A 27,638-nucleotide genomic window follows, 5' to 3' on the forward strand; every position below is an offset into this window, starting at 1 on the left:
TACTGGCACTTGCGCCTGAATTTAAATAAGAACTCGCCATTGATACTTGACGCCCTAGTGACGAACTGAATGAACATTTATGCGGAATTGTCACATTAATATACTATTTTCAAAATTTCTAGAATTACATTCTAGAATTAATTGTATAATAAAAAAATACTAGCGCACTCTGATGGAAATAAATAACAACAAACTAAACCCGATTTAAAAACCCCCGCACATAATCTTAATAAAAATAAAATTCACAATTTGAATTATTCACATGCCTAAATTAATACATTTACTTATTAAAAACAGTATTTTATTGAAAATTTCGCTGGCTAAAAAGTTATTTGCGATATATGGTTTTGCAGTCAAAATTCATTTAAATAACACATATATTTCATATAAAAAGGTGCTCATATCGCTTAATTTTACTTCTATAATGAATTGGCCCTCCCTAATATATATATATATATATATATATATATATATATATATATATATATATATATTGAATGGTAGAGTCTTGGATTTGTGCATATTTTGTAGAGTTTCGAACAAGAATCCAAAAATAATACAAAATAAAAAACAAGAAAAGTTTTTAATAAACAATTTCTTTATTTAATTATTTGTTTACTGTCAACGTTTCGGAACTAGGTACATATATATATATATATATATATATATATATATATATTTATATATATGAGTGAGTTTTTAAGGGCGATACATCAAACAAAGAAAAGCCAAAGATTTATAAAATAATCTTTATTTCCAAACGTTTCGACAATTTAATGTCATCATCAGTGGATCTAAAAACAGTATGAAAATTAGCATATCTAGGTAATTATAATATATGTGGATTGGTAAAGTAACTATACAATAAGAGAAAAATTAACAAATAGCAACACTTAACAACAAATCAAATATAAAAGATAGGAAAGGTAGTAGAGACTAGAATTAAATAAATAATTAAAAAGTATAGGCAAAAATATTTAAGTACACTCATATAAACTTACGCATATATACATATATGTACGTACACATATACACACATATACATATATATACATATATATATATATATATATATACATGCATATATCCATATACACACACATACAAACATATAATACACATATACATATACAGATACAACAATATATACCTATATATGTACACATATTGTTTGATGTATCGCCCTTAAGAACTCACTCATATATTTCAACATCAAAATTAACTACTAAATCATTTATATATATATACAGTGCTGGATTTACAGTAGGGGCAATCGGGGCTACTGCCCAGGGCGGCAAATTTTGGGGGGCGGCAAAATTTAGAGAGTGAGAAAAAAATTATATACAATATAATCAACTTTTTTTAAGAACATTTTTTATTCCAATATTTTTGATTCCAATGCAAAATTTGGGTTGAAAAAAACGATAACTAAAATGTATTATTTTGCCTTGCCTCCCTCTCCGAACGTAAATTATCAAATTGGTTAAAAAGTTATCAAATTTGGCAATTTGGCTAATATAAAGATCCGTGAAAAAGCTGAAAGTTTAAAAAAAATATGTGCTTCAGTTCTCAAGCCCTCTTAAAATGGCGAATTTGTGCACTTCCAAAGCTTATAGCATCGAATAAAAATTTAACTAGCGACTCATGGCATTGTGCCTTAAGAAGACAAATTACTGAAACATTCCGTACTGAAAATTATATTTTGTAAAAAGATTCAAATTTTTTTGAAAAATGAATAAAAAGCCTTTTAAAACACATTTTTTGTATTTTGACATTTTTCGAAAACTATGAACTTTTTGCAAAGCAATCGCGCTGCGTAGCTGTTTCAGAGAAGAAATATCGAAACTCAATTACCATTTTTCGTAATTGCCTGTGCTAATCAGCACGTCTCCCCATCAATACAAATCTAATATTTTTTAATTATTCAAGTCGATTACGAGAACACGGATCAACCGATTTAAATGATTCAATTCCTATTGATAAGGAGACGATTATGGTTATTGGCCAAGGCAGGTCTAACTGTTTTGAAGATACTGGCCAAAATGCCAAAAATAATAATTCTGTTTTTGAGAAAAAAAGCGTCCAATATCATTCAAAAAAATTTACAGAATGAATAACTGCTTAAATTTTTGGGGGGCAGGTTTAGCGGTTTCGATGATCCAATAAAAAAATTTGAAAAAGAAACATTTAGCGGACAAAAGTGATCATAAGACATATGCACATTAAATTATCAGATATTTTAAAGATATTTTAATAATAGTATAAATTTTGTTTACATTTATATGCGTTCTGTAACATTGTTTATCCGTTAGGCTGCGACGCAGCGCTTACGCGCTTATAGATTTTGTCCCTACGCAGCTGATGTAGCGCGATTGCTTTAAAAAAAAGCTCGAAAGTTCGTCAAATTTCAGGGGTGGGGCGGCATTTTTGTCATCGCCCCGGGGCGCCCAATTTCCAAATCCGGCCCTGTATATATATATATATATATATATATATATATATTTATATATATATATATATATATATGTAGCATGTTGTCAACACGCATCGCATTTGCTTTAGCGGCTTGTCAACACGCATCACGGAGAAAACAAAAATTAATTCAAGTGTCAGATCTGACCTGGCTTTTGTTTCTCTCTAGTCGATTTTGCCAAAATGTATAATTCTTGAAACCTTTCTTTTCAATTATAAATAAGAAAATACCAATAACGTTTTATTAACGATCAGTATGACAACACATAGTGTCGTGGATATTAATCATATATAAAATAAACCATATAAAAAAAAAAAAAAAAAAAAAAAAAAAAAGTAACACACATAAAAGAGGGTAAGAAGATCAAGACATATTTTGAAGTAGCAAAAAAAAAATTGAAGTCTCAAGAATTATTGAGAAAAGAATTTTTAAAAATATAAATAATTATTATAAATGGCTCACAACTTCCATAATTCGAAGAGCATTCTAAGCATACAACACGCACTTCAAGATCAACAACAACACGTGCTCAATAAATCACTTATTATCATGGTAAATAAGTCGATAATAAGCACCACGGCAGAGGACAGGGAGCACCAGCAATCATCGGCAACCGCCACTCAACCGCTAACTCACCAGCGGTATATATATATATATATATATATATATATATATATATATTTATATATATTTATATATATATACATATATATATATATATGTAGCGGGTTGTCAACACGCATCGCATTTGCTTTAGCGGCTTGTCAACACGCATCACGGAGAAAACAAAAATTAATTCAAGTGTCAGATCTGACCTGGCTTTTGTTTCTCTCTAGTCGATTTTGCCAAAATGTATAATTCTTGAAACCTTACTTTTCAATTATAAATAAGAAAATACCAATAACGTTTTATTAACGATCAGTATGACAACACATAGTGTCGTGGATATTAATCATATATAAAATAAACCAAATATAAATAATATTTTATGAAATTTATTATGACTACAATTTGGATAATTATGGTATTTAATATGGACCACACCTCCATATATATATATATATATATATATATATATATATATATATATATATATATATGTTGAAAATGTTTAAATTTGATGTTGAAATGTATGATAGATTTCTTGGAGGGCGTAACATCAAGTAAAAAAAAAAGTAAAGTAAGGATTTTTTCAAAACATCTTTATTTATCCATACGTTTCGACGTAAAATTCTACGTCATCTTCAGTGGTTCTACAATTTAAAAAACAGAAAACAATTTGAATATACATGAGCAATAGTAACAAGAAAAGTTTTAACTAAAGAGAATTGCAAAAAACATTACTTACTTGAATTATTTATATTATCACTAACACATATTAATATAACTTGTAAAAATTAATAATTATAGACAAGCACTAACTGTCAGTAATTTCTTTTTTCAAATAAAAAGAATAAAAGATAAAAAGTGATTAATAAATAAAATATTATACGTAATACACTTGCATCCGAGGCCAGTGCCAAACAGAATAATATGTTTGTAAGTATCCTAGATGTAAAGTCAAATTTTTAGAAAAAAACAAACACATGTGCTGGTTTTTGACCGAACGTCTTGGCGCGCTAAGCAAGTGTGCGCGATAGTGTTGTGCAACCGTGGTGTTAGGTATTCGATATGAATTGGGAAACATTATTTAGAACAAATTGGTAATTTTCGCAAATGAATCTAGTGTCTGTGCGTTTATTTAAACAATTATTTCTGTTCAAGAAAATATAGGCCGGTTCTGAAAAGCGCCTTTGTGAGACTTTCGATTCGTGATGAAGAACCTTTGCGTCATAAAAATTGAAAGTATGGTTATTTAGTTTTAAATGTTCTGTGATCATTGTTTGCCCTTGATTTTTGTTTTTTGAATTATTATCGTGTTGTTTCAAACGTTTGATAAGGTTCTGTCCTGTTTCGCCAATATAGGTGGAATCACAGTCATTGCATGATATTTTATAGACCACATTGGATACTCGTTCTAAACTAGTGCGCGGCTTTAAATTTGAGAAGAGGGAGTTGAGAGTTAGATCGATGTTGCATACTAAACGGAGATTTGCGTTGTAAAAAAGTTTTTTCCACATCGGATAAAGTTCTTTGATGTAAGGAAGGCAAATGGTACCTTCAAAATTATTATCTTTTGTGGAAATTAAACTTAGGTTGGGGTTAGTTATTTTGTTTTTTAAAAAAGTGAGTCTATTGTTTGTGACGGATTTTATAAGATGTGGGGGATAGGAATTTTGTGTAAGGGTTTTGAAAATTAAATCTAAATTTGAGGTCCAAAATTGTTCGTTAGAAAGGAGGATAGCATGGTCTACAAGCTTAATGATAGTACCTATTTTCATGTTAGAGGGGTGGTAAGAGTGAAAATTTAAGTATCTACCTGACCAAGTAGGTTTTTGGTACCAGTTAGTGATAATGCGGTTGTCTGTGCTTTTAATGATTTTGACATCCAAGAAACTGATCGAGTTATTTTGTTCTTTTTCAAAAGTGAACTGAATGTGTTTGTTAAACGAATTGAAAGAATGAAGCAATAAGTCAAAATTTTGAGGAGGTATACAGGTGATAATGTCATCAACATATCTGTAATAAAAATAAATGTCTATGTTGATGGAATTAAAGACTCTAGTTTCTAAATGTTGTAAAGATAATTCGGCTAGGGCAGGGGATATAGAAGAGCCCATGGGAGTGCCAAAAATTTGAAGATAAAAATGGTCATTGAATTCAAAATATGTGTTCGTGATTATGAATTTGATCGATTCTAAAAACCAATGTAATGAAAATGTAGTATGGTAAGAGATTTCATCCCATCTAGCTGTTATAGCATCTAACATTAATTGTAAGGGGACGTTGGTGAAAAGGGAAACAATATCTAGACTCACTAATAGGGTTTTGTGGGGTAAGACTATATTATTTAATTTATTTACAAATTCAAAGGAATTTTTTATGAAATGAGAGGATTGGACAGTTATGATGGAGAGTATATTACTTAGAAATTTTGAGAATTTGGACAGAGGGGAATTTATGTCAGCGACTATGGGTCTGAAAGGAACGTCTTGTTTGTGAATTTTAGGGAGGCCATAAAGTTTGGGATTATAGGGATGTAAATTTTTTAAAGTGGATGAGAGGTCTTTTGAAATTTGTTTATGGGACACTAGGTTGTTGATTAATTTGTGAAGAGAACGATTAATGCGTTCTGTCGGATCAGAAATAATTGGAGAGTAAGTATTGGTATCGGATACTAATCTTGAAACTTTTTCCAAATATGTGTGTCTATCTACAATAACTGTGACGTTACCTTTATCGGCTCTAGTTACTAACAAATCAGGATTGTTTTTTAAAAAGGTTTTGCAATCTCTAATATCTCTCAGGATGTCTTTGTACTCTATATTTTTCTTTGAGTTAAAGGATTTAATAGCGGAAATAAAATTTCTGCAAAAGGTAGCCTTTGTATTCATTCTTAGGTCTGTGTTTTTAATATTATAAAGACCTGCTTCTAAGCGACTTAGAATTTTAATGAAGTTGATGTTGTAACATGAATTGGGGAATGCAAAATTTGGCCCCAAGGCAAAGATGTATAAAAACCTGTCTGGGATAGTTACATTGGAAAGGTTTTTTAACCATTTGTTAATGACTGATTTACTTAAAATGATTTTGGAGGAGTTTATTTTGGATTTCAAAAGCTTTTCAAATTTGTTTTTATAAGATATTTTTTGATTAACGCAAAAGTTCCTATAGCGAATCGATTCGAACTCAAAAAAACTTTCCAGGATTTCCGATTCTACTGTATTGAGTAACCAGTTATTTATCTTATTAATAGATAGTTTTAAATTTTGTATGTTGCAGATACAATTTTTGATTTCTAGGGAAATGATATGTAAGCTTAAGGAACTAAATTTGTTATTGAGGCTATTGTTAAGGTGTGAGAATTTTTCTAATTTAAGCCGGTAGAAATTTGGAATGATACTTTCTTTCCTGCAACGTAATAAAAATATATGCTTATTGGTATTTGTTATTAGTTTCTTATTTAATTTAGAGAGTAATTTGAACTGAGATAAAATGTAGAAACCGTAGTGTTTTTTTATAAAAGAGCAGAAGGAGTGATTAGAGGTTTAATTATTAGAACGTTGAAATTGTTTAGAGTTCATAATGGAGAAACCGCAATTGAAAAATAAAATTAGTAAACAGTGAAAAAAGGAGGAAAGGGGAAGAAACGTGTAAATTGAAAATGAAAAAGAAATTACTGACAACAAAGTTTTACATAAGGGTTACAGAAATAGTAAGTAAATAAAATAAAATTTAAAAGTGAAGATATTATAGCAATGAAAGAACCAAAAATTAGGAAAACAAGGTTCTTAACACAAGAGAACATGTAATTAAGTAAGTACAAAATAAAGGTAGACTAAGTGCAAAAAGAGATAGTAAACAAGAGTAGTGATAACTAACAATAAACTAAGTAAAACTAGTGAAAACCAATAGAAACAGTCTTGAATAGAGAGGAAGTGAGAAGTTCAACTTGTACATTCAGAGAACTGGATCGTAGAGTGCAGGGCCGTGCCTGACGGGCGTTCATTGCGTGCACCGCACGCAGGCGGCCGAAATTAAGAGGCGGCCAAATCGTTACAAGTTGTTTACTGGGCAAAAATACAATCGGTTTGTTTTCATTAAGATACGAAGTAAAAACAGTTTCTCTAATCTAATCTATCTAAAAAGAGTTTCTCAGAAATAAGAAATGTATAAAAACTGATTAGGTCGTTGTAGTATTTATATACCTAGTCATCAGGGCCGAAAAAAAGAATAAATTTAAAGGCGGCCATAACAAAAACCGGTAGAATTAAAAGTCCGATGAATTAAATGGCGGACAAATTGAAAGACTGCTAGATTAAGGGCAGCCAACTAAAAGTCCGCTGAATTCTTTCGCAGCCGTATTGAAAATCCGCTGAGTTAAAAGACCACAGTATACCGTGTGATTAAAAACATGGTTTATATTATAATCAGCCGAAGGCGGCCGTATTGAAACCGAAATCGTATCAAAAGCGGCTTTTTTATCTATCATATAGCCCACAGAGTAGCTCCAGGAGGACTTAAAAATTTTAATATTACATATTATAATAATACAAGTATACTAATATATGATACAACAATACATAACAATATAATTCATAACAATACATAACACAAAATAAAAGAAACTATCAAATACTTAACGGTAAAACTAAATTATATATGATGGAAATAACATATTCTCGACAAAATATCAAGATTAACTTGTACAGATGGCAATTAATTGTTTTGCTGAAGTATTGTGGATATCGATATCTTTATTAATTGAGTTGAAATTAGAGGACATTAGCGCTATAGGTGAGTTTAATAGAGCATTAGTCTTAGGAGTAGGATATTTGAAAAACATTTGAGTTCGTGATGAGAGTCTAGGAACGTTAAAGGATAGTTGGTCTAGAATTTGAGGACAATCTATGGCATTATTACATAGTTTATGCAGAAACAAAATACTATCAGTGAAACGACGTGTAGCAAGAGATGTTACGCAGAATGCATTAAGTAAAATATTGTGGTCGAAACCTCGTTCAGGGTAAATTTTGTGCGTTTTAAAATATAGATATTTTAGAAATTTTCTTTGAACCTTCTCTATCGCATCTGAATTATTGCTATGGTTAGGATACCAAATAATCGATCCATACTCCAGCTTTGAACGTACAATTGCATAGTATATGCAATAGTATATGCTAATTAGTGACAAATTAGATTCAAATTGTTTGCAGTTTCTTAATATTATTCCTAATGATTTTTGCGCCTTGTTACATATATTAGATATGTGATCTGTAAAAGTCAAACTAGAATCAAATACAATGCCTAAATCAGATATTTTATCACACCTTTCTATGCAGGTGTCAGAAATTTTATAATCAAAATGCGTCGGAACGCGCTTGTTTGTAAAGCTAATAATTTTGCATTTAGAAATATTCAGATCCAGTTTATTTTGAACACACCAGGAGTAAAATGAGTTTAGTTGAGACTGCAATACTAGGCAGTCATCTATTGAGTTTATTTTAAGATATAACTTGAGATCATCTTCAAACAATAGATGAGGACAATTAATTACTTCCGATATATCGTTAATAAAAATATTAAATAAAAGAGGACCAAGGGTGGACCCTTGGGGCACACCCGAGCTGACAGTTGCAAAGTTACTTAAAAATCCGTTAAGAAAAACAAACTGATTACGATTTTGAAGATAGCTTTTAAAGAAATAAGTAAGTGAAGTATTAAAACCAATTTTAGATAATTTAGTAAGAAGAATATTATGATCTATTTTATCAAAAGCTTTACTAAAATCAGTGTAAATTACATCGACTTGTCCGTTAATGTCAAGATTCTAGAAATTGTTTAATACATATTAGATTAGTAGTTGTGGAACGAGCAGGCATGAAACCATGCTGATTATTAGAAATTAAAGATTTTATCGATGGAATTAGTTTATTAAATACAATTTTTTCAAAAACTTTAGCAAAATTTGATAATAAAGATATGGGTCTATAATTAGTAATATTAGATGGGTCGCCATGTTTAAAAATTGGTACTATACGCGCGATCTTCCAACAATTCGGAAAAGTGTTTGTACTTAAAGACAGATTAAATAAAAATGTAAGTGGATTACAAAGAGTAGTTGAACAATTACTCAAAAGAACTTTATTTCCAAATTATTAATAAGTGCATAAACTTGGTGTAAAGTGTAACTCCGCCTTAAAACAAGATGCATGAATTTTTGAACACGTGTAAATAATCTATTTAACTATAAATAAAATATTAATTCATGAGTGCATTGCAATGTGAAAAACTATTGCATATTATTCAATTTTGTACAAAGTTTCTAAACATGTTAGTTATTTTTTATAAATGGTTTCAAAATTAAATATTATTGAACAAGAAACAAACGTATGTTCATTAAAAACATGATCTAAAATCGCACAAAAAAATTGTTAAAATAACTGAGAAACAACTCGACCGATCATTGACAAAAACTAATCAGCACGATTCTCAAATAGTACCTTTGAAATGGTTTTGGAAATTTCAAAATCGATTCACGAATTTAGGGACCGATTCTGCCGCAATGTTATGATAAGTTCATGTTATGAAGAATTTTCCATAGTAATATAGACAAAAGTTATGCGGTTGGTGTTCAGTCAGGCGAATTTCTCAGGTTTTCTCATACAAAACATAACCTAAAAGCCGCACAAATGTCAAAAAAACGATGTTAGATAAGTGTGTGTTTCTGATTCCTCTTAGGTAAGATACGAGTGACGTTGCAGTTTATGTTTAAAACGCCGTTTATGAACAGCAAATACATGATATTTTGACAGCATTCAGTATGATTAATTCGCATAATGTATGGGGAGTCGGAGAGTAACATAGCCATCCCGTAACATTTCTCTGTTATGCGCAGAATCGGTCCATTAGACTATGGACGAAAAATTTTTACACTTTTGACAATCCTAAAGAAACGGCTCGGTCGATCGTGAAGCAAAAGTAACCACCACGAGTGCTTATCGAATGTCATTGATTTTTCAAATAGGATTGCGCATTTTTATAAAAAACGTCGACTAAAGATGAAATTTTGCCTCACGTAAAAAAGTGCAGCTCATTTTTTCAAACTGAGCTAATATTTTAAAAATTAAAACGACTTGTCGTAAGGTGGAAATATTTAATTATATTTAAGATCATGATCTCTATCGGCAAAAAAGTTTTATAAATATCATCGTCAAAATATATTAATATGAATATTTAACAATTAAATAAATAAACGATTCGTCCGATCTCTTAAAACTAATCAGCACGATTCTCAAATGATATCTTTCAAACAGTTTCCGAATGTTTGAAAACGATGCAGGATTTTGGGCTAAAACATGCACGAAAATTTTTTGTTGATTAGAAACGGCTTGGCCGATTGTTGCACTAAACTGAAAGACAGTAGTCGTTATCTAGTTACATCAAATGACTTAAATTTTTTAAATCGATTTACCCGGTTTCAGAGAAAACGTTGACAAAAAATTAAAAATTGGCTCGTATACACACTTTTTCTTAACTTCCCGTAGGTAAGGCACGATGCCATAATTACCTCAAGACAGAATTCCACTTACAGCTAGTTAGTTTTTGGCAAAGGCAGGCCCACCCATTTTGAAGATACGGAGCTAAATATGTAAAAAATGGTAGTTTTTGAGAGAACTAAGCGTCCGATTTAAATGATTCAAAGAACTTTCTGCTTGTCTTAACAAAATAATTGATTTTGGAAAAAAAAATTTTGTTCCATTTTTTTTTTTAGTTTTAGGATCGAAAATAATTCAGATTTTTATTCTGACTAAAGTTCTAATATAACTTAAACAAATAATTTTAAATTAGCAATTCAGTTTATATACTTCTTATAAATATTAGACAATTTTACAATATTTATAATAATCTATTTGAAAACATTCAGTATTCCTCGAACATTTCGTTACTGTACGGGAAGTTCCAGCAATTTGCCTTAAGGCACGATGCCATAATTGCCTCAAGACAGAATTCCACTTGCAGCTAGTTACAAATTTGGTCTCGAACGATTCAGAATGACTAGGAACATAGAGAAAATATAAAAATTACAAGTCGAGAACATATTTGATATTTTCCTATTATGTTATTTCCAAGGGCGGCCAAAAAATTCTCGCACGCAGGCGGCCACATACCCAGGCACGGCCCTGGTAGAGTGCAAAAGTCCTATTTTCAGCCCAGGATATTATATGTTGAAAATGTTTAAATTTGATGTTGAAATGTATGATAGATTTCTTGGAGGGCGTAACATCAAGTAAAAAAAAAGTAAAGTAAAGATTTTTTTTCAAAACATCTTTATTTATCCATACGTTTCGACGTAAAATTCTACGTCATCTTCAGTGGTTCTACAATTTAAAAAACAGAAAGTAACGTTACAATTTGAATATACATAAGCAATAGTAACAAGAAAAGTTTTAACTAAAGAGAATTGCAAAAACATTACTTACTTGAATTATTTATATTATCACTAATACATATTAATATAACTTGTAAAAATTAATAATTATAGACAAGTACTAACTGTCAGTAATTTCTTTTTTTAAATAAAAAGAATAAAAGATAAAAAGTGATTAATAAATAAAATATTATACGTAATACACTTGCATCCAAGGCCAGTGCCAAACAGAATAATATGTTTGTAAGTATCCTAGATGTGAAGTCAAAATTTTAGAAACAACAAACACATGTGCTGGTTTTTGACCGAACGTCTTGGCGCGCTAAGCAAGTGTGCGCGATAGTGTTGTGCAACCGTGGTGTTAGGTATTCGATATGAATTGGGAAACATTATTTAGAACAAATTGGTAATTTTCGCAAATGAAGCTAGTGTCTGTGCGTTTATTTAAACAAGTATTTCTGTTCAATAAAATATAAGCCGATTCTGAAAAGCGCCTTTGTGAGACTTTCGATTTGTGATGAAGAACCTTTGCGTCATAAAAATTGAAAGTATGGTTATTTAGTTTTAAATGTTCTGTGATCATTGTTTGCCCTTGATTTTTGTTTTTTGAATTATTATCGTGTTGTTTCAAACGTTTGATAAGGTTCTGTCCTGTTTTGCCAATATAGGTGGAATCACAGTCATTGCAAGATATTTTATAGACCACATTGGATACTCGTTCTAAACTAGTGCGCGGCTTTAAATTTGAGAAGAGGGAGTTGAGAGTTAAATCGATGTTGCATACTAAACGGAGATTTGCGTTGTAAAAAAGTTTTTTCCACATCGGATGAAGTTCTTTGATGTAAGGAAGGCAAATGGTACCTTCAAAATTATTATCTTTTGTGGAAATTATACTTAGGTTGGTGTTAGTTATTTTGTTTTTTTAAAAAAGTGAGTCTATTGTTTGTGACGGATTTTATAAGATGTGGGGGATAGGAATTTTGTGTAAGGGTTTTGAAAATTAAATCTAAATTTGAGGTCCAAAATTGTTTGTTAGAAAGGAGGATAGCATGGTCTACAAGATTAATGATAGTACCTATTTTCATGTTAGAGGGGTGGTAAGAGTGAAAATTTAAGTATCTACCTGACCAAGTAGGTTTTTGGTACCAGTTAGTGATAATGCGGTTGTCTGTGCTTTTAATGATTTTGACATCCAAGAAACTGATAGAGTTATTTTGTTCTTTTTCAAAAGTGAACTGAATGTGTTTGTTAAACGAATTGAAAGAATGAAGCAATAAGTCAAAATTTTGAGGAGGTATACAGGTGATAATGTCATCAACATATCTGTAATAAAAATAAATGTCTATGTTGATGGAATTGAAGACTCTGGTTTCTAAATGTTGTAAAGATAATTCAGCTAGGGCCGGGGATATAGAGGAGCCCATGGGAGTGCCAAAAATTTGAAAATAAAAATGGTCATTGAATTCAAAATATGTGTTCGTGATTATGAATTTGATCGATTCTAAAAACCAATGTAATGAAAATGTAGTATGGTAAGAGATTTCATCCCATCTAGCTGTTATAGCATTTATTAATCACTTTTTATCTTTTATTCTTTTTATTTAAAAAAAGAAATTACTGACAGTTAGTGCTTGTCTATAATTATTAATTTTTACAAGTTATATTAATATGTGTTAGTGATAATATAAATAATTCAAGTAAGTAATGTTTTTTGCAATCTCTTTAGTTAAAACTTTTCTTGTTACTATTGCTTATGTATATTCAAATTGTAACGTTACTTTCTGTTTTTTAAATTGTAGAACCACTGAAGATGACGTAGAATTTTACGTCGAAACGTATGGATAAATAAAGATGTTTTGGAAAAATCTTTACTTTACTTTTTTTTTACTTGATGTTACGCCCTCCAAGAAATCTATCATATATATATATATATATATATATATATATATATATATATCTTATATATAAAAATGGAGCTCTCTTTCAAATGTCCGAATAAAACTCGAAAACGGCTGAATCGATTTGGCCAGTCTTAGTCTTGAAAAATTCGTGCCAATCCAAAGAAAGTGCAAAAGGTGAGAAATTATTTCAAATCCGCGTAGAAACTTTACATTTTTAATTTGAAAATTTTTGTTGAAGCGTAATGTAAATAAAACAATGGACGGTGGCTAATACTTGAAATGTCAAACGTTTTTGACAGATGATGTTCGATTATGTTTAATAGGATGTTTTACATGAATATTATTTAATTATGATTAAATTGTAGCAAGTAGTTTTGTTTGTAGTTTTATTTACATACAAAAACGTTAGTAAACGGGCCGCAAGTGTTACTAGAGACTCAAAATATCAACTTTTTTGATATGTTAATATGAAAATGCACTTTTTGGCATATTTTTTCTCAAACTCGGTGCTCTGAAAGATCTCATTTGTATAATTATATACTCATTGGTATTTATAAAACATTTTCTCGGTTATATATTTTTTATTTATCTATTTAAATTCAGACCTAAATTTGGTATCGATCAAATGACATTTTGTCGAATAACATTTTTCCAGTTATATTTCCCAGATTATTGCAGAATAGATAGTAATATATGAAGTCCGGGATTAAAAAGATCCACCACCGATGTGCCAAAAATCAGTAAAGTTAATCATTGTTTAACAACAATATTTGAAAGTAGAGGAAAAAAGATGTATAGCCAGCTACAAACTTGATTTAAAAACGATAATCTTTGAAATGGGGGAGATGAACGGTAATCTTTGAAAATCCATAATAAAAGTATTTTCTTCCGTTGGTAGTTTTAGCATTAGTTAAAAATGTAATTATTTCGTAAAATACCTTTAAAATTATAATAAGGCTTTTGTCACCTGCCCGTTACAAGTTACCCCGCATATAGGATAAAAAGGACTAGATAACAAAAAATCAAAAAAAGCACATTTCTACAATGATGAAGTAGAAGTCAGTTTACTGAACGTAGTCAAATAATTGTTCGTTTGATATGTCTTATTTGTTGTCATATAATTGTTATGGTTTTCACAATATAGTTTATATTTGCTCAAAGTCAAATTGTACCTTTGTGTCTCGCCCTGCTCTACATATATACTTTTTATTAAATTTACTTTAATTCATCGAATGTAACTTGAAACTTTTCAAAAAGCAGGTCAAAGAAGAAATACTTAATTCATTTTCTATCTCTCCTCGCAAAAATTTGAAAAATTTGTATAAGCTCAGTAGTATTATTTACAATTATACACAAAATCTAAAATCCAGAATCGAAAAAGAATCTGAAAAACTTGAAACGTAATTAATAAGCCGAAAGACCAAAAAAGACTCGGATTGGATTATACGATGTTTTCTATAGAAAGTGTATAAAACTTGCAGTTTGATTGTATTGACAAAATATAGACAAACTAATGGGGTTTATTGTTTTTATAATACCTTATTATATACAGCATTCAAACAACACATCCTTATGCACTTAAAGTATTAATATTTTTGATTCTCTAGAAATGGTTTAGAATATACCTTATTTAGCAAAACAACGTTTGCCGGGTCAGCTAGTCTTATATATAAAAATGGAGCTCTCTTTCAAATGTCCGAATAAAACTCGAAAACGGCTGAATCGATTTGGCCAGTCTTAGTCTTAAAAAATTCGTGCCAATCCAGAGAAAGGTGAGAAATTATTTCAAATCTGCGTAGAAACTTTTTATTTTTAATTTGAAAATTTTTGTAGAAGCGCAATCGAAATAAAACAATGGACGGTTGCTATTCCGTGAAATGTCAAACGTTTTTGACCGATGATGTTCAATTACGTTCAATAGGATATTTTACGTGAATATTATTTAATTATGATTAAATTGTAGTAAGTAGCTTTGTTTGTAGTTTTATTTATATATAAAAACGTTAGTAATCGGACCGCAAGTATTACTAGAAACTCAAAATATCAACTTTTTTTAACTGTTAATATGAAAATGCACTTTTTGGCATATTTTTCTCAAACACCATGCTCTGAAAGATCACATTTGTATAATTATATACTCATTGCTATTTATAAAACATTTTCTGGGTTATATTATTTTTTATTTATGTTATTCAAATTCAAAACCTAAATTTGGTATTGATCAAAGGGACATTTTGCCGAATAACATTTTCCCAATTATAATTTCATAGAATTTATCGAGGAATAGATAGTAATATATGAAGGTCCGGGGTTAAAAAGGTCCACCACCGAAGTGTCAAAAACCACAAAAGTTAAGCATTGTTTAACAACAATATTTGAAAGTAGAGGGAAAAAGATGTGTAACCAGCTGTAACCTTGATTCTTATGACTTTGCTATCGGAAGATAAACGGTAATCTTTGAAAATCCATAATAAAAGTATTTTCTTCCGTTGGTAGTTTTTTAGCATTAGTTAAAAATGTAATTATTTTATAAAACACCTTTAAAATTAAAATAAGACATTAAATATGTTTACCACCTGGCCGTTCCAAGTTACTCCGCCTATAGAGTAAATAAGTCCTTATAACAAATTTTTGGAAGACAGCAAAAAAGCACATTTTTACAATGATGAAGTAGCTGGCAGTTTTACTGAACGTAGCCAGATAATTGTTCGTGTGAAATGTGTTATCTGTTGTGAAACAGTTGGTTTGATTATTATAATATAATTAATATTTGCTCAAAGTCATATTGGACTTTTACATTTACTTTAATTCATCGAATGTTACTTGAAACTTTTCAAAAAGCAGATAACTTTTACAACTTTTTTTGCAAATCATATTTTTCTCAAACACGGTGCTCTGAAAGATCTCATTTGTATAATTATATACTCATTGGTATTTATAAAACATTTTCTAGGATATATTATTTTTAAATTATGTAATTTCAATTCAGAACCTAAATTTGGCATCGATCAAAGGGATATTTTGTCGAATAGCATTTTCCCATTTATAATTTCCTAGAATTTACCGAAGAATAGATAGTAATATATGAAGGTCCAGAGTTGAAAAATTCTACCACCGACGTGTCAAAAACCAGTAAAGTTAAGCATTGTTTAACAACAATATTTGAAAGTAGAGGGAAAAAGATGTGTAACCAGCTGTAACCTTGATTCTTATGACTTTGCTATCGGAAGATAAACGGTAATCTTTGAAAATCCATAATAAAAGTATTTTCTTCCGTTGGTAGTTTTTTAGCATTAGTTAAAAATGTAATTATTTTATAAAACACCTTTAAAATTAAAATAAGACATTAAATATGTTTGCCACCTGGCCATTTCAAGTTACTCCGCCTATAGGTAAAAATAAAAAGTTCTAGATAACAAATTTTTGAAAGACAGCAAGAAAGCACATTTTTTCAATGATGAAGTAGCTGACAGTTTTACTGAACGTAGTCAGATAATTGTTCGTTTGAAATGTATTATTTGTTGTGATATAATTAGCTTAGTTTTCGTGATATAGTTGATATTTGCTCAAAGTCAAATTGGACCATTGTGCTTCGCCCTGCTCTACATATATACTTTTTATTAAATTTACTTTAATTCATAGAATATTACTTGAAACTTTTCAAAAAGCAGGTCAAAGATTTTTTCATTTTCTATCTTTCCTCGCAGAAGTTTTAAAATTTTGTATAAGCTCAGTAGTATTATTTACAATTATACACAAAATGCAGAATCCAAAAAGAATCTGAAAAACTTGAACATAATCAATAAGTCGAAAGACCAAAAAAGACTTGGATTGGATTATACCATGTTATCTTTTGATGCTCTAGAAATTGTTTAGAATATACCTTACTTAACAAAACAACGTTTGCCGGGTCAGCTAGTTATTTATATATATTTAAATAATACTAAGAATGCTTATTTTGATTTTATATGAGGTTTTTATTGAAATCTCAAGTTCTCACTGCCGTTTTGTATTCTTTTATCAAGAGCTTGAAATAATACTATTCTTATTGATTAAGGCTTGCTTATTTATTTATTTATTTATTTATTTATTTATTTATTTATACGCCAATCGGCTTTATACAGTTTTATAATATTGTTTGCTAACTCATAACTTGTATATTTATATCTATATACATATACACACATATATATACACATATATATATACACATACATACACATCTACTTACATACAGATAGACATACATATATACTCATATGATACGCATACATATACATACATTCGCATATATGCACATTCACATATAAGTACATAAATACATACACATACATACACGCAGACTTTATATAAAAAAACTATGATAATAAGTAACATAAAATAATACTTTGGTTAAATAGTATGACTTTGGTGAAATAATTAATTGCACAAAATATTGTGGTGTTTAAGTTTTTTCTTTATGTTAGCCTCAAAACTTTGTTGACGCATATCGAAAAAGTTCAAACTGCCGCAATACTCATTGACTTCTTTGGCTAGTCTATTTCTTTCTTTATGAAAGAATAAATAAATAATTTTGTTTCAAACGCTGTGCTGTGCAAGTACTTATTGGTTTAATGTGAATAATGTGTTACCATTACATTTTCTGAATTATATTATTATTGCATATAGGTTATTCAAATTGAGATCCTAAATTTGGAATTCATCGAAGAGGACACCATAGACAGCGATATGAATAAGAAAATTGGATTATAACACAGATAGTAATTTTAGAAATCATATTCATAAAAATCTCAATTATGTGTACATAGAAGTACAAGTTCTTCGGAAACAAAGTTGCTTGAAAATTGCTTATGAAGATCGCATTATGACATGTGACATCAACATAAGTGCAGTTTAATTAGATATGGAAGTAATCATTACAAATATTTACAGTACAATCTATTTACAATACAAATTTTTCATTACAATTATGAATATTATTATTGCATTTAGGTTATTCAAATCGAGATCCTAAATTTGGAATTCATCGAAGGGGACTCCATAGACATTTCTGTCTAATCACTTATTACAAGTTATAATAGACAGCGATATGAATAAGAAAATTGGATTATAACACAGATAGTAATTTTAGAAATCATATTTATAAAAATCTCAATTACTTCCCGAGCATACTACATACAAGTCATGGTGATAACAAATGCCACTAATTTGGATACACGGTTGCAAAAAAGGAAAATCAAAATAAACACATTGAAATTTATCGCAATATGTACTCATGTTGGAAATGTACATATGTTCAATCAAATTCATAAAGAAGAAATGTCCATTTTATATAGCTACATAACAATTCGGGGTAAAACGTTAACATGGCTGTACGGATTGGTCTCAGTCTTAGTTGCATAATTTTATATTCATTAGTATTTATAAAATATTTTCTAGATTATATTATTATTCTATTTAGATTATTTAAATTAAAGACCTAAATTTGGAATCGATCAAAGGGGACATTTTGTCGAATAACTTATTCCCAGATATAACAGACCACTACTCAAATAAGATGATTCGGTTGATAATAGAACTTTGGAACACACATCTGTAAAAATGTCAATGCACATAATTACAAGTTCTCTGGAATAAAATATTTTGAAAATTGATTATAATGCTCGCATTCAATTAAATGTATGGTCAGTTCGGGTACTAGAACAAGTATAGCAGAAAAATGAGTACAATTCTGAAGGTATTCCTTTCAAAAGATATGTCAAAATCCATGCATTTTAGACACAGTCAGGTATCGTTCATGTTTTATTGAATCACTCTACAAATTGAAAAAGATGAAGAACTTCAACAATCATTGGATAATGCAATGTAAAATATAATTCAATAATGGTTATTTTCCACTAATTTTGAAGAATAAACTGGAAAACTTTTCTATGAATTTATCGAAGAATGGATAGTAATATATGAAGATCTGGGGTTAATAAGAAATTCACCACCAATATCTTAAAAATCAGTAAAGTTTAGCATTGTTCAACAACAATATTTGAAAGTAGAGGGGAAAAGACGTATAACCAGCTATAACCTTGATTCTTATGACTTTGCTATCAGGAGATAAACGGTAATCTTTGAAAATCTATAACAAAAGTATTTCCTTTTGTTGTTAGTTTTTTGGGTTGTGAGCACTGTGATTTAGTTCACGAGACCTTAATATAAATTTTAACTATTTAATTGTTTTATAAAATGTAATGTTAATTTTGAGTGAGATTCAACACTTCAAAAACTTACATCTGTGTGGGGCAAAAATGACCAACTGAACATTGACTACGGCTAAAGATTAAAAAAGACTTGGATTGAATTATACCATATTTTTGTAGAAAGTGTATGAAACTTCCAGTTTGATTGTATTAACAAAATATGATCAAACGAATATTGTTATTATGAATTATATAATGTATTATTATACAAGTAGACTTTGAAGTTTATTGTGTTTATAATACCTCATTGTCTGTACCATTCAAACTATACATCCTTACAATCCTAAAATAAAGTATTCTTTTTCTTTATTCTTTAGAAGTTGCTTAGAATTACCTAACTTAGCAAAACAACGTTTGCCGGGTCAGCTAGCATATATATATATTTTGTAGAGTTTCGAACAAGAATCCAAAAATAATACAAAATAAAAAACAAGAAAAGTTTTTAATAAACAATTTCTTTATTTAATTATTTGTTTACTGTCAACGTTTCGGAACTAGGTACGTTCCATCTTCAGGACATCTGTCAAGAAACATGATCTTGATGAGATTTAAGCAAACAATATGTTTAGGAATAGAAAATAGATTTTTCTTAAATAATAAATTAATTGTAACAAGTAATAATGTACAGAAATATGATAATATGATCAAAAAGAAAATGATAAAAATAAATGAGTGGATTATCAGAACAGGATATTAAAAATGATAGAAATTTTTTGAAAGTTATGGAAAATTTTTTTAAGAAAGGATTAATGATAAAATTGAATTAATTACCTGCATGTTTGAATATACGTTAGCACTTTTTCACTAAACAAGAATTTTTGACAAAAAATGAATTTGTGAGTTATTTTTCCGCCGAATAGTTAACTTTTGTAAATCAAAATTACTAAAAGTGTTGTCTTTTTTTTAAATTATTATTTGAAAACAAATAATATTGTATTCGATGTTATACTATTGGCTTTTGGAAATGAACTAATTATATTTGCTGGTTCATATGTAACACGTGTAAACACTTGAAACGAGAACTGTGAGATTGTATGTGTGTGTTTTTTCATGTTAGGGTGTAAATATTTAAATTATTGAACTTAAAAGGAAGTCGATATTAATTGTTTGTCAAAAAGTGTAAAAAATTTAAATATGAATCATGTAATAGGTTGTGATCTGATCTAATGTTGACACTGTTAGAAACATTCATGAGAATGAGACAACTCTCCGCGAATAACCTCCTAAAGATGCAACTTTCATGATATAAAATCTTTGGAGTGAAATTAAATGAATGGGCGTTTTCTATAGAGTGTTGTACTAGGGTACTTTTGAAATTTTTAACTTCCCGAAGGAGAAGTTTATGTTTTCATCAAAAAATCCGATTCGCTAATTTTATGTTTTCTCGACGTTTCAAGCCATTCTGAATCCAATGAGACCAAATTTGGAAAAAGTATGTGTGTGTGTGTGTGTGTGTGTGTGTGTGTATGTGTGTGTGTGTGTGTGTGAACAGATTTTTTGCCGTAAATCGACGTTTTCTCCAAAACGGTTGGACCGATTTCAAAAATTTAAAAGCCATTTGATGTATCTCGATGAGGACTATCGTCTCTGAGTTTTGTGCGGCGATCGGCCCGGCCGTTTCTTTGTAAATTGCAGAAAAGTGGAAAATTTTTCGTCCACGTTTTAGCCCGCAATTCTGAATCGATTCTGAAAATTCAAAAACCGTTCGATAGATATTGGTTGGGAATCGTGCTGATTAGTTTTTGGTAAAGATCGGCCGGGCCGTTTTCTTGTAATAAAGTTTTTAAAAAAAAAAATTTGACGATTTTTATGATTATTTTTTTGACGATAGATACCATAGTTTTCTAGGTCATACTAAAATATTACGGCCCTACGACAACTGGTTCAGCTTTAAAAATTCGTCAAAGTTTGCAAAAATCAGTATGGTCTTTTTGGCATTTGTCAAAATTAGACTTTTGATCGACGTTTTCTCAAAAACGCCTGAACCGATTTTGGAAATTTAAAAGCCATTTGATGTATTTCGGTGAGAACTATCGTTTGTCAGTTTTGTGCAACGATCTGCCAAGCCGTTTCTTTGTAATTTGAAAAAAAGTGTTGAACTTTTCGTCCACATTTAAGCTCATTCTACCGAACCGATTTTAAAAAATCAAAAACTGTTCGAAAGATATTAGTTGGGAATGATGCTGATTAATTTTAGGTGAAAATCTACCGAGCCGTTTTCTTGTAATTAACTGTTGAAAAAAAGTGTTAAATTTTCGTCCACATTTAAGCTCATCCTACCGAACCGATTTTGAAAAATCAAAAACTGTTCGAAAGATATCATTTGAGAATGATGCTGATTAATTTTATGTGAAAATCTACCGAGCCGTTTTCTTGTAATTAAATGTTGAAAAAAAGTGTTAAACTTTCGTCCACATTTAAGCTCATCCTACCGAACCGATTTTGAAAAATCAAAAACTGTTCGAAAGATATCATTTGGGAATGGTACTGATTAATTTTAGGTGAAAATCTACCGAGCCGTTTTCTTGTTATTAAATGTTGAAAAAAAGTGTTAAATTTTCGTCCACATTTGAGCTCATCCTACCGAACCGATTTTGAAAAATCAAAAACTGTTCGAAAGATATCATTTGGGAATGGTACTGATTAATTTTAGGTGAAAATCTACCGAGCCGTTTTCTTGTAATTAAATGTTGAAAAAAAGTGTTAAATTTTCGTCCACATTTGAGCTCATCCTACCGAACCGACTTTGAAAAATCAAAAACTGTTCGAAAGATATCATTTGGGAATGATGCTGATTAATTTTATGTGAAAATCTACCGAGCCGTTTTCTTGTAATTAACTGTTGAAAAAAAGTGTTAAATTTTCGTCCACATTTAAGCTCATCCTACCGAACCGATTTTGAAAAATCAAAAACTGTTCGAAAGATATCATTTGGGAATGATGCTGATTAATTTTATGTGAAAATCTACCGAGCCATTTTCTTGTAATTAACTGTTGAAAAAAAGTGTTAAATTTTCGTCCACATTTAAGCTCATCCTACCGAACCGATTTTGAAAAATCAAAAACTGTTCGAAAGATATCATTTGGGAATGATGCTGATTAATTTTATGTGAAAATCTACCGAGCCGTTTTCTTGTAATTAAATGTTGAAAAAAAGTGTTAAACTTTCGTCCACATTTAAGCTCATCCTACCGAACCGATTTTGAAAAATCAAAAACTGTTCGAAAGATATCATTTGGGAATGGTACTGATTAATTTTAGGTGAAAATCTACCGAGCCGTTTTCTTGTAATTAACTGTTGAAAAAAAAATTTAAGCCGTTTTTCATGGAACTTTTTTTGGCGATATACATCATGGTCTTATAGAACTTACTGTAATATTACGGCCTTACAACAAGTAGTTTAATTTTAAAAATTCGTCAAACTTTGCTAAAATTATTATCGTTTTTTTTTAAAGTAGGATTGATGAAGTATATTATTTACACATTTTTTTGATCAAGTCGATTATTTACACATATCGGGAAGTTCATGTAATTTGCCTCAAGGCTAAATACCAAACCAACTAGTTTTGTTTATGGTGGACCACACTTAGTTCATGTTGTCTCATTCTCTTGTGTACGTATTGGGAGGTTTGTCCAATATATTGAAAAGCACAGTCATTACAAGAAACAGAATATACTACATTAGTATTGAGATTGGATGGGGTAGGGGATTTAATGTTCGTAAAGAATTGGTTGAAGGAGTGTAAGGATGAGCCTGATACTAAAATGTTTTCTTCTAACAAAATTTTGGCAAAATAATAATATAAATCTTCAACGTATGGTATGCTGCAGTAAATAAGATTGGTGTTTTTGATGTTGGTACTGGTATTGGGAGAATTAATTTGTGTTTTTAAAAAAGTTCGTCTTTTTTGAATAACTGAATAAATTATCAATTAGAGTTATTTTTACTAGGGATAAATTTTGTGGATGGAAAGTTTGGCGAGACAACAAAATAGCATGGTCTGTAAGGGAAATAATAGTGTTTATCTTATAGTTTCTGGGACAGTATGAGGAATAGTGTAAGTATCTACCCGACCATGTAGTTTTTCTATACCAATTTGTTCGAATAAAGTTATTAGTGTTGTAAACGGATACATCCAAGAAATTAAGCCTGTTGTTATTTTGTAGTTCATGTGTGAAAATTATATTATTGTTAAAGTTATTGAAGAGATCTAGTACTGTGTTTATATGATTTTTGTTAATGATAAAAAAAGTGTCATCTGCATATCTAATATAAAAGTTAATTTGAAATTTTAAAGTTGAGAAAACGGAAATTTCTAGTGTTTGTAAAACTAAGTCGATGATTCCGGGAGATAAGGGACATCCCATGGCTGCGCCTTTAATTTGAGAATAAAAGTTGTCTTGGCAATGGAAATAGGAGTAATTCAAAATAGTGTTGATAATATGAGTGAAGACTGTTTTCGGAAAGTCAGTAAAGTTACAAATTGTGTACCAACGTTTATCGATTGAGTTTAGGATTAATTCATGTGGGACACATGTAAAAAGGTTGACCACATCTAAGCTTAGAAATAAGTGATTTTCAGGGATGTTGCGGTTATTAATTAAATTCACAAATTGGTACGAATTCTTGACATAATAGGGAGAATTGATTGTAACATTTTTTAGGACATCAGAAATGAGTTTCGAAATAGCGTTTGTGACTGGAACTACGCGTTGTGAACGCGGATTTTGTACTGAGATAATAGGGCCTGATTATCGTTCAAATTATTTTAACCCAACAAGTGGCAGGTTGTGACATTTTGCTCCTTATAAAGCAAAGCATTTTGAGCAAAAGCAGTTTAGTTTTTAGTTTTTACTTATTTCATATCTACAATCGGTTTAAGCATGCCTGAATTTAAACCAAACGCATACGGCGAATTTGTTTCGGAATTTAGAAAAGCCAAAGCATTGGAAAATATTTCTTACCCCACGTTTGACGCCGCTGCAAAAGACGCTGTACCTATTTGGGAGGTAAACTGCTATATTCAATTTATAAACAACACAATTTGATATAGTTTAAGCTTATCTTTAAATTAATATCTTGGACCATGTCAGCATCCGAAAAAAAAAAGTATAAACATATGGCACAGAGACATAGGCAACAACTAGAATCGAATGTCTCTGCCAATAATAATAACTCGATTTATAACAAAGGCAACAGTACTGTTTCCCCAAAAAAAACTTGTCAAGGAAAGCTTTTGGCAGAGGTAGATTTTAAGGAACAGGGAATACAGGAGTTTATTAAAAAGAAAAAGCTGTATACCCAGAATTTAATCAGATCTTCACCAGGTATACGAATTAGTTTACTAATTATAAGTGGGGGCTAAAACTTATTTCTTTGATTCTGTTTTCGGTTTTTATCATATAATATGTATTTGCAATATGTAGGTCTAATTATTTAACTGACTGAAAGTTGAGCGCATTCAGTTCTATGGCAGTACCTATTTATGAAATACATAATATCTTAATACTTAATTCTCCACAAACCACAAACTTGATCAGTCATATTTTGAACTTAGTTTCTTTTACTGCTCTAGCACAACTAGTTTTCAATACAATACTCTTTTATTCCTATAACAGTGCTTATAAATTGTGTATTATCATACTATTTGATTCTATAATATTAAACATACTAAAAATATTGAACATACTATATTGAATTTAATTTTTATTACAGCTCCTGCGCAGTTAGTTTTCAACATAATGCACACAGTTACATATATTGTTGATGAAAACCAATATTATCATGCAGAGGTGGCTCTAGTCAAATTCAATCTGAACTCAGGGATTCAGTCGATGGTCCAGATGTTTATTGATCATGGTAAGTCCTTGGTTTTGCTATATTTTTGAATATGTTGTATATAAAATTGTGTTTCACTTATTATTATGAAGCAAACTCACACTTTGCTTCCATAGTTTGCTAAACATACAACTTTGTTATTTCATCAATAAATGTTGTTGGTGATTGTTCTTTTCAGAGGCTCTTCCAACTGGCTATCTTCATGAGGCTAAAAGCAGGCAAGAAAAAGAGCATCGTATTGTGCTGCCTCCGCAATCTAGAAAAATTCTTAATACTAAGAGTTATAGAACCGCATTAAATGAACTTACTCAGCTTATGCAGGTAAATTCAGACTTTTGTTTCTATATCCATTGCAAATTTGTATTTTGCGATAATAAAATGTCTAACTATATTTATTTTAAGTTATTCAATAAAGCTAGTATCCTCTTATTTAACTCTGTCATAATTTTAATTTTATATAAAAAAATAATAAAAACTTCCAGGTAGTATCTGTTTTGAAGATTTTGAAATTTCTTTGAATAAAATGATAAATAAATAAAGTAAATTATATCATTTAGTGAAATCAATAACTATGCCATTTAACAATACATTTGCCACATGCACAATTCTAATTACATTGCAATTTTTATTCAATTTAAATGTTCATTCATATTAATAAATAAATTGTGTGAAAACCTTAAGAAATACACCACCTTAAATCAGGCTAAGAATTTTGACATTTGCATATTTCAGCCAGCATGAAGTTGGCGACGAAATAGAAGTTAGACGTCAAGTTGAAATGTATTGGATTCATAACTTTGACAGCTAAAACCTGTCAAGATCATTATTATCACAGCCAAACAAGTATTATTATCATTATATTGTCTAATATCAAGATGATAGCCTTTATCTTAGACAATATATTACGTTAAAATACAATATATCTTGTTCCCTCATAGCAAATATTGCAGAAAAAACGAAATATATCTGTCAATTGCAAGACAGTATGAAGTATTTTGGTTTAGTATTATAACATCAGAAGTGTTTCAATTTTATTTCATTTACTGAACCTTCTATTTGTTGTTTGTTGAGTTTTAGTTAGCTTCCACTGAATTAAGGTTAAGATCGTAACCAAACCTAATAATGTATTCAACGTAACCCTTACAAAAATAATGAATAAAATGTAACCCTATGCGTAAAACGTAAGCCTAAATTATTTTTTAAAACAAAATTATAACTAAAACATTGTATAAAATCTAAGCTAGACTAAAAATAATGAATAAAATGTAACCCTATGCGTAAAATGTAAGCCTAAATTATTTTTTAAAACAAAATTATAACTAAAACATTGTATAAAATCTAAGCTAGACTAAAATGATCTTTGAATGAAAAGAATCCTAAAACATAACCCTAAAATGTAAAAATTAAAATAAGAACTAAATAGGCGCGTAATCAAAAAGCCAAAGCAAATAAACTTGAACGGACATAAAAAAATAAACACAAAAAGAATGAATCATAACGAAAAGCTAAAAAATATTAAATATGAAACAAGTCTACTTAATAAAAAACAATACGCCGACACAACGCTGATATAAAAATGAACAAAATGGCCGACGCGCTCTTGACATCTGAAATGCTTGACAGCTTGATATCAAACTTCGCCGGCAACTTCATGCTGGCTGAATTATGCAAAGTCTTAGCTTGATTTAATGCCTCCTTCTCCATCTTTGTATTTTTTTGGAAGATTTGTAATTATTAGCCTTGGGTTTTTTTGCTTAGTTATGTAGATTTCGTAATCCTTTCCAATTTCCTTATTCATGTATGCTTCAAGTTTTTTTGTCCCTTCTAAAGTTGTTGCCTTTATTAGTAATCCTCCCTTTTTAATTTTATTTACTGATTCAACTTTTACATCTACTTTCTTCGGGTTTATTTTCGTTTCTAGTTCTTTTTTTGTGTCTAGACTATTTTGATTTTTCTTTGGTTTGACTATTATTCCCGGCATATTAGTTGCCTCAACATAAGGGGGTTTATTTTGCGTATATTCATCTTGCTTTTCACTATCACTTTTACAAATCATTGCATAACTTTCTTTCTTATTCTTAATACTACTTAAATCGTCTTTAATTTTTTGTAATTCATTCATTATTGTTGAAATGTCACTTTC

The 27,638-nt window shown here is 29.8% G+C and overlaps 1 protein-coding gene across 1 annotated transcript; it reads left to right on the forward strand.

The window, feature by feature from the left end:
• The first annotated feature begins 24,540 nt into the window (after positions 1–24,540).
• LOC113371985 lies at positions 24,541–26,484 on the forward strand. The gene is made up of 5 exons (XM_026612363.1): positions 24,541–24,666; positions 24,711–24,984; positions 25,373–25,516; positions 25,674–25,816; positions 26,434–26,484. Exons 1-5 carry the CDS (start codon positions 24,541–24,543, stop codon positions 26,482–26,484), a joined length of 738 nt encoding a protein of 245 aa, XP_026468148.1.
• Positions 26,485–27,638: the final 1,154 nt, after the last annotated feature.

Source organism: Ctenocephalides felis, unplaced genomic scaffold (genome assembly GCF_003426905.1).
Source record: "Ctenocephalides felis isolate EL2017-DRISC unplaced genomic scaffold, ASM342690v1 CF-g0.4_SCAFFOLD_01495, whole genome shotgun sequence".
NCBI lineage: Eukaryota > Metazoa > Arthropoda > Insecta > Siphonaptera > Pulicidae > Ctenocephalides > Ctenocephalides felis.